A 17121-nucleotide genomic window follows, 5' to 3' on the forward strand; every position below is an offset into this window, starting at 1 on the left:
AGCTGGCCTGTGTGTGGTTTGGCCTGGACTAACGGCCTGTTTCCCAGCAGAGCTCGTTATCTCAGGCTGGGTGTCCTGCTAACAGGCTCTTCTGGAGCCGTGCTCTGCGTGACGCTGCAGCGTTCGATAGAGGATGTCCGTGGTGGTCTAACTGTCATATCAACTTTGGTGTGATAAGTCATGATGGTTTCCTTCCCCCAGTATGTAATGCAGCAGTGACCTAAGCTTAACTTTTTCATGGTACCTGATGCCTTTATACAGGTTTATGTTTACATTATGCAAATGTTGGCTTTAAAGTGACCGATTTCCAGGAGCTCTGCTGGTTTTCCTTTTAAGAAGAGGGAAATATGAAGGTGAAGTGCTCTGTGGGGGGCAGGAGTGTAGATGTAGAATGAAAAAATGGGGGCTGTTTTGTCCCTAGAACCACCATGTGGTCCTGCATCAGTTGCACCTATAGTGCTGTAAAGCCCAGCACGTGTGTGTATCCCCACCAGTGATATGTGCTGGGGAAGACAGATGGGTGTCCAGCACCTGCTGTGCTGCAGAGCTGCTCCCAGCAGAAGTGGGTGAGTTAGAAACGAAGACAAAGCAGCGGTGCAAGGGGTCAAGCCATAACACTGATGGCTGCAGGTGGGGAAGGAAGGGTAGTAGCAGCAGAAGGGAAACTGCTCACTGTGTTTGCTGTGCAAAGATTTTTTTTTTTCCTTAGCTGTTCCCCAAAAGATACGCTCCTGAATGTCTTCTTGGCTATCGCTGTTGACAATCTGGCAAACGCCCAAGAGCTGACCAAGGTACGTGCGAGATTTCTGTTGAACTTGCACCACAGCTGCTGGATCTAGAGCACATACTCCCGACCCTTCCAGACTCCCTGAGATTTCCTCTGGAGCCTGTTCATGGGATATCTCTTTACCAGTTTGTGTTGCACAGAGCCCTGTTAGACACCTGGAGGTTTATTCTTGTTCAGGTTTGTTTCATTCCAGGTTTGTTTCTGCAAACTGTTTCATGTTCCTTAGTTTCCTTTGTCACGGAGTGGGCAGCGGGCACTGCTCCTCTCGCTGCTGCACGGAGGTGCACCGGCGTTCGTAGCGTTTGCTGTTTTCAAGAGCAGAGGCAAAGCGATTAATGGATTTTGGCTGACTTGAAGCTTAGGCATGGGGACACGCAGGTGTTGTATTGCTGCTTTTGCTGTCTCACACCGGTGTTTCGTACCTTGCTGAGTTTCGGGATGAATTAAAGAATTAATGTTCTCCAGTCAACTCCCTGAAAAACAACTTGAAGAGGCTATTGTGAATATTCAGTGAAGATGTTATGATCTTCCTGCCTCTCACCAGGTGCAGGAGAAATCTGAGGCACCAGCCCAAGCGCAGACAGAAAGCCAGGTCCTGGTGAGAGAATGGAATGACACCAATGGAACTTTACTGTATGCTCAGATTTATATAGGAGCATTCCCTATAGAGAAAAACTTCCAGCCTCAATATTGCACAGGAAGCATCCCAAGTGCTGCAGTTTGTCTTGGAGTTATTACATACTTTTGATTTCTCATTGTAGCATGCTCACTTGTATTTACGAGGCAGCTTTAGATTTTGTTTGCACTTTCCTAGCTTGTTCTCGCCGGGCGGATGAAAACACGCACACCCCGTTGCTGCGCCGCTGCCAGCGCCGTAAGTCACAGCGACCCGCTGGTGGCAAAAGCACCGTATCCACCTGAGCAGTGCTGTTTTTCAAGCTTTAGCTTATATAACCCCTATGGGGTAAGAGGATCACCAACCGTGTGCTTATGCAGCAGCTGGCAAGGAAGCTGTCTTTTAGAGTTGTAGAAAAGTGCAATAGTTCGTGGCTCCGCGATGCAAAACTGTGGTTCAGGGACACAGAGATTTCTAGGAGTTTCCTACCCCACTCCAACTGCTGAAGACCTAAGCAGCCAGTCCTTCCCAGTTAAAATCCACACCTCTCTTGGAGCTGAGCTTGTCTTTGCCAGCTCTCCTTTTCTGCTGTGGAGCTGCGTGACTGGCTTTAGCTTCCAGCTTCGACTGGCGCCTCGTTTCCTGACCGCTGATATCCAACGCGGACTCTGCAAGAAGGCTGGTGGCCCTCAGGTGTATAATAAATGTTCTTACGTCTCTGAGACCATGTTCTGCATCTCTCTTCTCTTATAACGCAGCTCAGGGCTGTGTTTAATGACTCAGTGTTGTTTTTTTTTTTTTTCCTGGGAAGTTTTTCCCTTGCAGCAGCTCACTGAAATCTCCAGCCCGGAGGCGTGCATCCTCCCAGCCTGTTCAGGAGACTTACGGGCATCCCTTGCGTGTGTTGAGAGAGAGGATCGGGCCCAGCACAGTTCTTGGATAATGAAGCTCATCCTACTTCTTTCTTAATCCTTTTAGTGCTTTCTTGTGAATATTTCAGCAGCTGCCTGGGACGGTTAGAAACCTGACTTTGTTGATGTTTATAAAGTATAATTAAATATTGATGGATTCAACAGCATTGCCAAATCGTAAAGCTTCTTGAGAAACTCTTTTTTTGCCTTAATTTTATTTCTGATCCTCCAAAATTGGTAGGGCTTTCAAAAGAAGAAGAAAAAAGTAAAGTAATCCAATTATATAGCATACCTGGAGAATGAGGGATTTATTGCTAAGTAAATACGATCATGCAAAACCGAAAATGGCCCAGAGATATAATTAAGTTACTCAGGAGTCAGTTGATCTCAGGGGACTTTCTTGATATTTACGCTGTAAAACTAATCGAGATCGGTGCTGCATAGAATGTGGGAAAACCATAAGCAGTTTGCAACTGCCTCTGTCTCGGAAAGGCAAAAAGCTTTCCAGCTAACCTTCAGACTGAAACATTTCAAGCAACATTTCCACTTCTGGATGCTACTTTGGACTTCTTTTATCATGGCATTTGAACATTTCTCGGTAGCCTTAGCTGGGCTTTGTGACCTGTAACAGAAGCTATCGGAATTGTAACTATATTTAATTTAAGCTTGATCATCCGATGTCTGTTACAAAACTCACCAGTGCTATGGAATGACTCATTTGGAGGGAGGCGGAAATAAAAAGAATCACCTTCTTTGCTTTGAATAGATGAAGAATCTGTTCTCCAGCCTCCACCTCTCCCTCCCGAGGTCTCTCTCCTCCTCTTCCAGCGCTGGCTCTCCCTTACCACTGACTTAAACTCTGCCAACTTAATTTCTAGTGGTTTCTCAGAACTGTCCTGAATCTGCTTGTCTACCCTCTTAGTTCTTTCCATATTTTGGAAGATTTTTCTTCCTTTTCACTTATTCAGAGTAGAATCTAAAATTGCTCCCCCAAATCTGCTTTTAAAATCTTCTCTCCGCTGGCCATTCTACAGTGTCTCCAGTGGCACCCAGCAGTTTGTTCTTCATCCTCGTTAAACTGGCATGTAAGGCTGCCACGAGTGACCCTTTATTTTCCTAAAGGTCTTAAAGCACAAAGAGTGTTCTCTGATCACTGAGTGCTGCCAGAAATCCCTGAGAAAGCAATATAAAAACATGTAACGTGGGATAGGAGGGATGTGTGAATTTTATATAAAAATATATATGAATATAAATTTAAATATAAATTTATATGAATATAAATATATATAAAAATATATATGAATTTTATATAAAAATACATTTTAAAAGTTGAGAAATCCTCAGAAATAATGGACTGAACTGAGCAGCAAGAGCCAGAGTCTAACAGGAAGACTCCTCCTCCTTCCCAGTGGCTTAATTGGGTTGAACTTAATAAAGAACAGTCAGTGTTAACGATGCACATTGTTATGGGTAGCACCGAAGATGGGATTTACTGTGTGATAAATTCTGTGGTTTAAATGAAGATTTAGAGCTTTAGAAAACACAAAATACAGAATAGAGATGTCATACAGGCAGGGCCTTTATCTGCCCTTGCCCCTCTATACAACGAGACGGTGGCAGTGGAGCTGCCTGAGCGGGGCTGTTGGTGGGAGCTGGGATGGGTGGATGGATGTTGCTGTCACAGCTCAGAGCTGCCTTCAGCCACCCACCGTCATACCCCTGTGTGCTTCAAGCAGAACAAGATGGTCCTTTGCCCCAGTGAGACTCTGCAGTGGAAGAATCGGGCAAAAACTTAATTATTTTTTGTGGTGATGTGCAATCTCTGCATGGAAGGAGCTACAGGAACATTATTAAGCAGTCATCTGCTAAAGAGTGTGCTTGTTCTGAGGTAGGGACAGCTGCATTTGTAACAACAATGAGTATTTTTTGCGGATATACTGGATCCAGCAGAATAACCGAGGCACAGGGGAGAATGGAGATGAAGCTAGAAGTTTTAAAGAGATGGTAAAAACTGCACCTGGTGCTTTAGGGGCACAGAAAGGAAAATCAAGAGCCTTTGAATGTATGTGATTTTAACACTGCTAGAGAGTCCTCAAGAGAAGAAACAACTTGAAGATACCTGTGGAATGAAAGGAGAGCCTTAAAAGCCTTCTTACTGGGGGCCTTGTTCCTCAAAAGATTCATGTTCTGCAGATACCCTTGATTTACAATAAGCTTCTGACTCATTGATAAACTTACCGCAAGTTGGCAGTTGAGAAATATCAACTTGCCATAATTGTTCAGCCCAGCTTTTTTCCATGGCCTGTCACAGGTTCTTCACTCACTACAGTAGAAATTTGCTTGTTACAGATTTTCTAATATTTGGAAAGAAAAAAAAAAAAAAGGAAATTTTATTGGTAGTAGATTTTTTTTTTTTAATTAATTTCCTATCATTTCTTTTTTCTTCATAAAGAGAAAAGGAAAATAGTTTCAAAATGAGTTCTGTTTAAGGGAATAACACCAAAGTCAGAGCAAGGAATTTTTTATGCATATGGTATTCAGGATGGATAAATCTATATGACTTCTTATTTCAAAGCTAGATGTCTTACTGTCTGCTTTCATTATTTTAAGCATAACTCTTTCACAGCATTACCTTTGAAGAGCAGAGGTAGATGCGTGCCTTTTCATAAAGTTTGACAGAGGAGCCTGTGACTGCTCTCGTCTTGATGTGTGGTTGCTCCTTGAGTATGTGTGATGCTGATATTGCCATGACAGAGGGTCTCTGATGACATTGCCATCAGAGGGTCTGTGTTTATCCTGCCATGATTTTACTACCTAATTTGACCAGCTAGAAAGTTCAAAGGAAGTTTGATGACCATTGAAGGTGAACCAGGCTGTTTCTTTGCCTTTTGCCTTCAACTCATTCCTTAAGATCCTGTAGTTTGAATTTGAGCAGTATTTCTCTTGCCATTACACTTGGTAGGAAGAAATAAATCACAGTTTTACTCTGTGGGAACTGGCGATGCCAATAGAGGTTAAAAATCCACATGATTCAGTAGGACACAGGCTTTAGGGTGTTTTCACACATGCAAGACTGAGCTAAATGGGACTCACTTCACCCCAGAAGTGTCATGCTTGTGGTCAGGTCTCTCCTTGCCCTGCCAGTCTCTCCTACCCAAACACTAAGTGATAAGAGGAGACCCAAGAGAGGTAAGAAAGCTTTGTGAGGGAGATGTGTTCTTCGTAAAAATGCATTGAGCACTTGACCAAACTTTGCACTTCTCATCCCAACCAGCTGTTGCTGACACCAAGGTCCTACCCAGGAGTCCTTGCAAGAAGTTATGAATTTCTGCCTTATTTTGATGAGTTTCCACTGTTCTCGCAGCGCGACGGTGACAGTCACATATGACTCGTGCCGTGGGGAGCTCTGGTTATTGCAGTTACATGACGGATGCTCTGGTTTCTCTTGGTTTTCTGCACCAGGACGAGGAGGAGATGGAGGAAGCCACCAATCAAAAGCTCGCCCTGCAAAAGGCCAAGGAAGTGGCAGAAGTCAGCCCCATGTCTGCAGCTAACATTTCCATAGCCGCGTAAGCATTATTTTATTATTTGGGAATTTTATCATTTGGTTTCTGGTTTTCACTGTCAATATGTGTCTGTTCAAGTGGAGCATCCCATAATACTCTGTGAGCCCTTTTATACCATCTCTACTACTGACAGGGCTTTAGGTTGACTGAATACTTGAGTGCTGATTGCTTAACCATGGATTTCATTATTTCTTTTAGGTTTTTTTTTTTCCCTTTGTAATGCCTCATCTTTTGCCTCACTATAAATAACACTATTTTAGAAGGATTTTTTTAAACTGTCCTGGGATAGATTTCACCAGGTGAAGTGTTAACATTTCACTTTGGATTTTTAATTACGAGAAGCATGTGTGCGCATAATGTATTAACTGTTCTTTAATGATCTCTGCTTCAAGAATTTAAGTGTAAAGGCATCCTCCTAAATATCAGACTGAAAAACATGCTCGAATGCTGTTCCTTACTATTTGAAAGAGTGCTGGGTTGAATAAAATCATGTCTGTGAACAGTCACTGGGTTGGGGCTAGAAACATCAATTTGCATTTTCAGATGCACTGTTTTTTTTTCTGCACCGATGTGGGCATGTGCACAGGTTCTGTGATACCAGAATCCTTAGAAAACGTTGCCTTGGGACCCACCTTTTCATATACACTGATCTAAACCAAAGAGAAAAAATTATATATAGGTGGAAATATTTGTCTGGATGTTGCTGAGGTCAGTGCAGAGTTCTGCCTGCCTGGGATTATGGGCCTGGGTTTGAGATATGCCTGCCTTGAATGGATTTACTTAAAAGTATGTTCTTACAGGGTCATTTCACTCTTCTAGATTTTAACTTCAGGACTTCCATCTTCAAAAACTTTGGTTGTGCGTTTCACTGAGAGCTGCTAATGTTTTCCAGCTCCCTTTTGCAGGGGAGACCTCCAAAGACTAGAGAAGATCAAGCACAGAAAAAGAAATTTCCTGTTCAATTTTATTCCAGAGTATCTGAAATATGGCAGGATCCCTGTTTGTTTCTTCAGCGTCAGTCTCTTGGGACCCTTGTTAGTGGAAGTTTAATCCACTGCATCAAAGACAACAGGCCAAATGGAGCCAGTTCATTATATGTGAAGGAAAAGAATATCATTAATTTGACTATTTTATTCTTCTTACCGTTTTATTTTGCAATTACTGCTTTAATCAGCTTCTATTTATGCCATGTCTGTTTGTTGGTTTGGAATACAATCCTTTTCTTACAATGATTTCCTGTCCAGTCTTGAAAAGAAGTCAAATGAGGATGTTTGCTCTTGTTCTTTGAATATCCTCATACTGTTATTTTTAAAACACAAGATAATGATGCTTATTTTCTTCTTTTTTAATCAAAACCATAGTGAATATGAAGATTTCTTAGAAATCAGAAAAAAGCCCACTTTAATGGAGCTAAGATTTAACACCTTAAAATAACCTTATTCCATGATTTTTCACCAGGCTTTCACCTGGTTTTCAATATCACAGGGCCAGTTTTGTGACCACAATTGGAAGTGAGTACAAAATTGTGCATTTCTGCTTATTTTGCCTCAAATTGTATCTGCCCAGGTCCCCACCTGCTGCCACGTTTGTACAGGCAGATAATTAAGCTCACAAATGAGCACATTTGGAAGTGCAGTCAATCGCTTCCACATCCCCTAACTGCTGTAACGTCGTGCATCTAACGACCCTCGCGTGTCTTCTCGTTATTTTCTTCCGTGCCAGAGAGGTGCTTCCAAGGCCACTCCGAAAGTTCACAGGACTTCAGTTTAGAAAAAGAATGTGTTAAGGTCAGTAGGTTGACGACCAAATCAGTGGTGACGTAGAGGAGAAGGCAAGGGTGGAATTAGATGTTTTGTGAGAGAGAAATGGGTTGTGTGGATGACTGGTGGCCGATGAGCCAAAAGATTTTTAATGAATGCACGCCCAAGCGATTCGTTTAATAAATGAAAATTGTATAAATACGTCCATAGTGAACTCCAAAGAGGCTTAGCAGCTGCAGCTTTTAGGTTTGCAGCACCTGTCTCTTAGATATCTCCATCCAACACAGAAGGGCTGATGATGAGGACCCAGGCTGACAGCCAGAGGTACCCCGTTCCTTCATTCCTTACAGTCTTAAGCTACACAGTGCTCCTGAAGATGGAGCAGATGCCGAGTTGATGGCAAGACCTGTCAGATCAAGCCTCTGAGGCCATTCAGAGCTGGACATGTCGAGAATGAAAAAGTGCAGGGGATGTTTGGAAATGGGAATTTTGGCATATGGAAATAACACTGCAAAAAGCAAATGCCTGTAGAGCTTGGGTACCCCTGAGCAGGTGGTGAGCAGGGGCTGGGGAAAACTGGGGCTGAGCTACAAAAGGCCTGCTACACAGGTGGGCCTGCCCTATCAGTTTATATTTTTATTTTCTCCTAAGGAATACATTTCAGTTTTAGAATTTGATTTTATTTTCATCACGTATGAAAATGAATTTTGGTAACAACGGGCATCTCTGGCAATGATCCATGTTCTGAAAAATCAACGTTTTCTCTGCTTGCATCAATCAAAGTAGATCTCTGGGGTGTTAGCAGAGGGCACCATGACTTGCATTTCCTTAGTCACAATGTTCACATTCCCAGTCTCCTTGTCCACCTCCCACAGAGGTGATAAAGCCATCCTGGGGCTGAGGCTGGAGAAGAGTCATAGTGGTTGTTCTGTCCTTTCACCGGCGAGGTGCTGAGCTTGCTGTTTTGCTTCTGTCCCCTGTCAGTCCCCCATGAAGGACAGAGCATGTGTCTTCCCCTGGGCCTTCTTCCAGCCCATTGCATACTGTCTGGTGTTGTATCTGCTCCTCCACCTCTGGCCTTTTTCCTGTGCAAATACAACGTGCACTCGTGGTTTGTGTGCTCCTGTCCCTGCGGTTTATCTGCACCAGTTCTTCTGCTCTCCTCTGCCATTCCAGCCTCTCCATAACTGAGCTCCACGAAAGGTTCAATTTATTGCAACCAGTTGCAAAATGTAATTTCCTAGGCTTAAGAAACTGGTTGCTTATTTAGGGTGTCAGCCAGCTTGGAGGGTCCGAAGAGATACCTTCATCCTTACACGTGCAATAGACTGCTGCGTGAGCCACTGATTTTTTGTGGTTGACAGATGGTGAAGCCCTGCGGTGTCACGGGGATCTGTTTTAATAATATGCTCATTATTTCAGAGGCGTCTGGATATCATCTGTCTTGCAACTGACTCCAAGTGCTTTATTACAATATTCCGCCTGCATTCGGTTTGTAGCTCCTGCTTCATCCATCTCCCAGGATTTCTGTGGTTTGTCTTCTGCTCTACTTCACGTGAACAGATTGGTCCAATCACAGTTTGGTTTTTTCACCTGGTGAACTCTATCCTGAACGGGCCTCTTTGTTTTGTGTTTTTTTCAGGATTAAAAGCTAGGCTGGTACCTTGTTTTTGTCGTCGTTGCAATGTTTGGTTTAAAACAGAATATCTGTTTAACATGCGTTACTGCGTTTTAATTTGAGCCCACTGTTTCATTCTTATTTTTGTCAATTTTTTTTTGTTTGTTTTCTGTTTAGCATTTTCCTTGCTTTGTAGTTTCTGGAGGTGAGTTTCTGGGTTTGTTCAGTTTGCCCAGCGTTGTCTTTAAGACCCTCTGTTTCGTACAACGTTTAAACCACTCAGCCTCTGGAACTGAGCGACCGTACAGACCGCCGAGTCGTTAGAGCAAACCATTGGTGCAGCTTCCTTGGCAGCAAGAACGGAGGAGAGGGGGAAAGGGGGCAACGACACGGGTGATGGATGTGCAAAGCGCTTTGTGGCCCCACTGTCAAGACATCAGTGGAAGGGAGAGCACTCAGGCTCGTTCCCATGAGTGACATCAAGACCCCAGCGCAAACACAGTTTTATTTTCTGTATTTACCCAACCTGAAGCCTGAACTCCCCACGTTTGGGTTCCTCCTCCGCCTTTTCTGTTCCAGCCAGAGATGCACCAATGGCACGTACAAAAGGGGCTGCGATAAGCACACCCAGCCCAGCGCGGGCCAGCAGACCAGCCGGAGAGGACACGAGCTGTGGCTCACCCGGCACCCAGAGGCCATGTATTTTCCAGTGTCCTCTTTTCACCTTTTCTTGGGAAAAGACTTAAAATAGCAATCACAACAGCAAACAAATGCTAAATTTGCAGGAACCTGCTGAGCAATTATGCTGAAGTCATGCAGGGTGAAACTTCTTGTATTTTGTTGCTTATGGTTTTTTTTTAACTCCACGTGGTGATGGGTTACCGTTGTAGCCAGACCCAAGAAGGCCATTTCAGCATAGGTTATGGGGTGTGAGTTCTGGATGGGAGAAGAACTTTCCAGATGCAGTGGATGAAACTTTGTAGAAAGTGGCAGAGGCAGTTCATGCAACGTGGGCACCAGAGCTAAACACTGTCTGTGGAATTGCCCACCACTGTTTTGCAAAGTTACACGTTTCCCAGGACAGCCTTCCAACCTCTAAAGAGCTCTTCCTCTCTCCAGGCTCCGACTGGTTTCTGCTGGTCCCTCACATGGTGTTCAAAGCAGTTTATATTTTAATTGCATGCCCACGGGTAGATACTGCCTGTTAACACGAACGAGTTGACTGCTCATTAGAAAAGTGCCAAGAGCAAATACAGGTGGCGCATCGTTCCACAGTGACTTCTCAGAGGTGTCTGTCCCTTTTGTACAGGTCTGGGGATGAAGGGGGAGGGTAGTTGCTCTGTTTCTCCAGGGCATTTTCCATCTCAGAGGCTCTGTATTTTCCTTTTGTCTTGGGAATACTCTGGTCTTTTTCCAAATCCCTGTTGGACTATCAGTACCCAACAGGACCCAGCAAGAAGTGTGCCTGAACACCCAGCCCATAAAATGTCCTGTGTTGGGTGGTGTGTAGACTAGAAGAGGTGTTCTTTTTCTCTTGCTGGCTTGTGATTTCTCCCCTTTCTTTTTCCCCCTGAAGTGTGTTGATGTGTAAGGTACTGTGATTCCTCCCGTTAGCTTACCTTTTTGCCCTTGCTGTTGGTGTAACGGTGACTCAGCTACACCTAAAGATACTCTCTTGTACTCTGTCCCTCACGGATGGTAAGTAGCATCAAGCAAAGCTCAAGTCCTTCTGTCATTTGGATTTGGAAACGGAGGCTGTCTTTGCTTCATGGCTTTACACCCTGCAGTTCCAGCGCAAATTTAGTCAAATTTATGGTTTCAAAAAAGCGGGCTCCAGCAATGGGAGCACAGGAGTGAACCTGGAGCGCTGCTGGAGTTGCGTAACGGCTGGCCAAGTTACAGGGATACTTGGCAGGATCAGAGCGTGGCCTCCGTCCTGCACTGCGCCAAACGAGGCAGGGATAAACGCAAAGTTCATGCAAGCCTCCTGCCGAGGGATGTCGAGATCTGCTTCCAGCAATTCAAAGCAGAATTTCCCCAGGTGTTGCACAATGGTGGTGCTGACTCTCAGGTAAATTAGGGCAGTCCGTCCAGTACATTCTCCTCCATCGCGAGTTTTCCACCTGTTTTTCCCAAGAAATTTCTTACCTACGCTTGAGGCGTTTGTGCAGTCACGGGCTTGTTCTCTGCAGGTTTTAGCTGAACTCCTGAGGTTCAGCATCCAGCCAAAGAGTAAAGGGGTCCCCAGCTTGAGAAACCTGGAAACAGTAATTTTCCTGACAAGCAAGCAGGGCACGCCAACCCCGCTTTGACTCCTGCTTCCATTTCATTTGGCACGGTACAAATGTAGAAGTACCAAAGTTTAGGTGAGATACTTTACCTGACTGTTCAGCAGATTATTTACTCCAAGCAAAACTTTTATGATGCCTTTTGTAATTTCTCTTATATTCGTTCCAGGTTTCTTGACCTCTGGATTGTTGTGTTCTATACTTCACCTGGGCCAACATATCTGTTCAGAATAATCCGTTAGTTCTAAATAAATGTATATTTAATATTCTGTTTCTATGGTATCCAAAGAGCATTAGAATTTACCTGGACCTTCTGCTTTGTTAATATTGATTGTTAGCAGATTAAAACTCTAATGGAAGCACGAAAAAAAAATACTGCAACTGAAAAGGAAAGTTCAGGAGGTGAAGAGATTTTATTTTCAGTCTTCGGAAGAGTTCTTCACATGATGTAGATTTATAAAAATTGTTTATAACTATGAAAAAATTAGTGCCTCAAGCCAAGATCTGTCAAGATGTTTAGAATCCTGTTTTTCTGCAGATTCCCTGCCGAAGGAAGAGTAAACTCTTCTTCTGTGTAATTCAGCCATTTCTGTATTTAGAACCCCCCACATATAACGGTGTTGATTCAAACACTGGATGGAGGAGAATCTACAAAATGCCTGGTGAACTGAAAGAAGTTCCTTTCAATAATGTGCAATGCCCTGTCTAAGCTGCAGCAGACCCATGGTTTTTAGACACGGGGAGCTGCATTTGGATGGTCTGAGCTCAGGCACGTCCCGGTGCCTGTCAGAGGAGAGAGGTAGGTGCCTCTAAAGAGTAAATCCAAGGCAGGGACAGAGCAGAAGCAGCCTGGCACTAGCTGCTGGTGCTCAGGTAGATTTTGGTTCTCTGGATGTGGCCCAGGGTCCTCCCTCCAGACTGTGCTCTTCTCTGTGCTGAGGCTTCTTCCTCATGTCACAGGGCTGCAGTGGGAATTAGCACCCTGCTCCCACTTGGAAATAATTATTTGCAGCACAGCTGTAAAAGCAATCACCACCTGTTTCTACAAAGACCTCTATCCTGAGGTCCTAACGATGACTTCTGCGGGGGACTTTCATTGTGTGAGTATAGCATATGGCGGCATAAAGTCCTAATATCATCGTGTGGCTTTTGGTTCACCTTTTAATTTTTTTCCCCTTTTGGTTCCTTTTTTGATTCTTTGGATGTTTCCCCGTTAACTAGAAGGTGGTGTGTCTGTGGCTTCCACACTTCCTGAAGCTTGCCTGGTCTCCTACCAAGATGCACGTTGCAGTCTGCATTCGATAGGACACAGCCTGTATGAGTCTCCTCCCGATGTCTTTTATGGTTTCTCTTCTCTTCTTTTTTTTTTTTTTCTTTTCTCACGTTTTGTTTTCTTTGTTTGTTTTGTTTTTGCATGTGCAGTTTTGTAAAGCAAACTCGAGGTACTGTATCTCGCAGCTCGTCAGTCTCCAGCGTAAATTCACCGTGAGTTGCTCTCTGTTACGATATTCAGTAAATGGATTTATGATATATATCTCTATATTTATAAACCTCCCTCTTTCCCCTTCCCTGATGCCTTCACTCCCCCCTTGTTTTTTCCAAAAATCATTCCCATCATTGTGGAAAGCCTCCAGACCAACATACAGTGGGAGGACTGGAAGGTGTGCGACATTGCCATGTAGTGCTTGTGATTTGATCGTGAGCAACTCTGTAGTGTTTCGTACATTGACTGTGATTTTTTTGTTTCCCTCCCTTCCTTCCTTCATTTTTTTCCCATCCCCTTAATTATTTTCCTTTGTTCCTTCCTTAACTATTTTCCCTCTCTTCCCCTCTGCCCTCATTTGATGGTTTGTCTTGTTCTTACTTGTATTTTTGTTCTCTGTGTTTATTACGTGCTGGGCTGATGGCTTTGATGTTCCACCAGTGTTTGCACTTCTGGTTCAATAGGAGGACGGGGGCCCACCATCAGTGCCCTCTTTAACGAAAGCTGGAGGAGGATTTTAAAAGAAACTTTTGGAAACAGGGCTCAAGTGAGACCAAATTGGAAAATTCTTCATAAACATCCTTGGGAAACTTATAATTGTGAGAGCACTGGTTATGTCTGTGCTCTCTAACCTTCTCAAGCTGGAGCTTAAAGCTACAGGTATTGCAAAAATGAGGCATTCGGCAAGCTCCTACGTACCTACGGTTGGGCAAACACAGTGGTGGACCTTCCGTTCACTCCACGCACTTCCTAACAAACAAATCTTGCTGGCTTTGCTGTGAATCACGGGTACGCTTTGACACCGAAGCAGGTTTGTAGAAGATACCCTTGTTCCCTGCTGACTAACACAGCAAAACTCGTCATCCGCTTCTCACCAACCCATCCTAGTGTCTTTGCTTTGGGTTGTATTTTTACTGTTTGACGTTATCTTTCTTCTTTAATGTTTTTGGAGAGACAAGTAAGTGCAATTGTAACACGCGTGGGTTTGTCCTTACATACACCATAGCAGGTACCAAAGGCACAGTGAAGCAAACGAGATTTTCCACCAACTTCCTGACATCTTCCTTGTTTTCTGGGTGTTTTGGAGGTCCTTGTCCACTAGTGGATCTCAGATGTGTTTGTAATAAAAATATGTTGCTACCATGTGTGGGTTTAGCTTCTGTGACCAAGAGTGAGCTTCTGCAACTGGCAAAAGTAGGTGTGACACATCTGTGCTAAGGTCTGAGATCTCACGAGATTGGGATGGTGAAAATTAGGGGAGTAGGCTAGACCAAGGAGGCTTTTGGCTTGTTTCTTCCAATGGATTTCCTGGCTGCTGGGACTCTTGACAGGCAGAAAGGTGTGGAGAGAGTTCTGCTGCTCTTTGAGTCTCACCTTGCCTTACCCATGGCAGGAGAGAGAGGTGGTTAAAGGTGGAGATGGAGGAGAGGTGCTGCTGAGCTGCCTTCCCTCCCAGCGCTTGAAGTCGCTCCAGTAGAAGTTGCACCACACCGGTTCGAGGCAACGTTTGCAGAGTTAGGAATAAAGCCTTGAAAGAATGAAGAGTTTGACCCCTTTTCAAAACTTCCAGAGACAGAGACACTTTTTGAAAGGATGAAATCAAACTGCAGGTACTAAAATCCCCTTGGAAGGAGGATTTGCCCGTATTCGGAGGCATTTGCCATTGAGGTTGTTCCTCACTCCCCACCAGCAATTGAGACATAAAAGAGGCTTCTTTTGCTGATATGACTCACATCTGTTCTCTGAACAGAATACATTTTTACTGCAAAAAGCTGAGGATTCTCATCCTCTTTAACATTTCTATGCAACGTCTGGGCAGTAATTAGCAATTTCCTGTGCAAACCAGGGCTGGTTTTGACGAGTGAGCTGAGTGTACGTTTTCTTCTCTGTAGGCATCTAAAGAGCATTTCCCCAGGGAAAAAAAAAAACACCACCACCTTGTTTTGATTAAATAAACAACTGGACCCCATGACAGTGTGCAATGTATAGAAGTGTCAGCCATCACAGAGCATCGGTAGCTCCCCTGAAGTGCAAAGACATCCGAAGGTCTCATTTGCTTAGTATGAATGTCATGGTTAGAAATGTGGTTTTTATTTTAAATTTGAGTAGATAAACTGGAACAACTCTTCTTAGGGACACGCAGGTGCAGCAGACTCCCATTCCCTGGATGAATATTAGGTTCAGGATGCTTTTTCCTCTCCACTGTCAGTGCTGTTGCTGTAATTATATTGAACAGAGAAATGGTCTAATTTTTGTGCACAGATGAAAATTGAACAGTAAGTTACTAATCTAAAAGAGCTTTTAAAAGGTCTGAAAAACCCCTGTTCCTTTTTCTCCCTTAGCTTGCTCAAACAGCGTAAAATACCACGTGCTTTTAATATCAGTAAGAACCAGGATCTGCAAAACCATGGACATCTGTTCTAAAAGAACAAAACTTTTTCGAAAATCTTTTGAGATACAGAGGTTTTGTTTTTTCCTCATGTTCTTTCTTAGATTATTTTTCTGAAAAAAAAGAATTCTATAATTGATAAGAAACTAAGGACTAAAAGCTGGAGCTAGTTTCTTAAAAATAAATTAAAAAATTAATAAATAAAGAAATCCAGGTGAGTCATTTTCTTGTCCTAATTCCAGGCTTTCATGCTATAACAAATTTATGAAACAAGCAATGCATGCAGTATGAAATCCATTTTTAATTCACTAAGAAAAGGTAATTAAATACAGATATGCTCTATTTCTTTAAGTAGATCAACATTTATCTAAGACACATACTGAAATTGGCAACTAATTTATATGTACGTAGGTGATGACACACAACTAAGTGAATAATTATGTTGGTTTTTTCCAATGGTATGTATGTAAGAGTTATTGGATCTTGAATTTTCGTATGAATCCTCCTTATATGGCCATGGCTGATGAAGTCCAAAACAGTGCATTTAGTAACTTGAGGTTTTCATTTCATTGCTGTTGTTTACTGTTTACTTCTAATAGGATCCAGAGGTGTCAGTCATTGCTTGGACATGAAAAATTCCATGTTCCTAAGGCATTTTCTAGAACGGTAAATAAAGCAAAAACCAGTGTTTCACAAGCTGGAGACTTTTTTCCAGAAGTGCTGAACACCTGCACCTGTCACAGATTTTTTTTTTTTTATTTTTTTTTCAAGAACAAAATTTATTTCTCTTTGAGCAGCTCTTTCCTTCCCACCCCAGCCATCACAGCGTGTCTCTGCTGCATCCATCCAGCTGTAGACAAGCTGATAGTGTGCAGAAGGAAATGAAAAAAGCTTAAATATCTTATACCAGGATGAATTTGTCATTTGCCATCCAAGAACCCAAATTGTTCTTGATCTCTATCTCTTGCTTTTGTATATTCACTGTCTGGGCCATCTGCTTTATTTCCATCCTCGTAGTGCAAAAACGGGGCTGTGACTTCGTTCCCTGATGTGTTTTATCTTGGTTTTTATCAAAAGGTTGGAGCTCACGGTGGGGCTTTGGCCATGACAGAGTCTGGTCTGCACCACTGCAGTGTAATTGCCAGAACATCTTCTGGAGAGTGTGGCATGAATGCTTCAGAGGGAAAAAATAATTTAAAGTAAACATAATTTGAGTGGATTTTAGAAGAAAATAATGGTTCCACATATTTAACCTCAGTGTGTTTTTTGTTAAATCAGGCCGTAGAGATGTAGCTTTTAACTTCGTTTTTATTTGTTTTACTTTTAACTCTCTCACCCTGTTATTTATTGATGAGGATGCGATTACTTGATCACAATAACTGAAATGCCAAACAAATCTTGAGGTCTGAAAAGGGATCTAATGATAGCAGGGTAACCTGAGGCAGAATAAATATTTCCTGGCGCTTTCTTAAGATCAGAATGTGGAAAAAGACTCATATTTATGCTTTTGGGATTAGTATATGATTTATTTTTACCGAAAACAATTAGAAAACTCTTCTTATTAGAGCAATAGAGAATAGCATGCGGGGTGGTGAGTTACGGTTGAGCGAAATCGTCCTGTTCTTATGAAACAGCTGAAGCTGAAAGCAGTAAAACTTTTCCTACATCAGCACCAGGAAGCTTTGGCTTGGATGAACTTTGCA

At 43.1% G+C, this 17121-nt stretch overlaps 1 protein-coding gene across 2 annotated transcripts in view; it reads left to right on the forward strand.

Annotated features, from left to right (window-relative positions):
* The window catches only part of CACNA1B (calcium voltage-gated channel subunit alpha1 B), a 302801-nt gene that overhangs the window by 199561 nt on the left and 86119 nt on the right, over nucleotides 1–17121 (forward strand). For both annotated transcript variants that reach the window (XM_086625007.1, XM_086625008.1), the window contains exons 18-20: nucleotides 724–791; nucleotides 5777–5883; nucleotides 12969–13031. In XM_086625007.1, the coding sequence (XP_086481133.1) occupies nucleotides 724–791; nucleotides 5777–5883; nucleotides 12969–13031 (238 nt within the window). The remainder of the gene's footprint in view (nucleotides 1–723; nucleotides 792–5776; nucleotides 5884–12968; nucleotides 13032–17121) is intronic.

Source organism: Tauraco erythrolophus, chromosome 22 (assembly GCF_009769465.1).
Source record: "Tauraco erythrolophus isolate bTauEry1 chromosome 22, bTauEry1.pri, whole genome shotgun sequence".
In the NCBI taxonomy this organism is placed as follows: Eukaryota; Metazoa; Chordata; class Aves; order Musophagiformes; family Musophagidae; genus Tauraco; species Tauraco erythrolophus.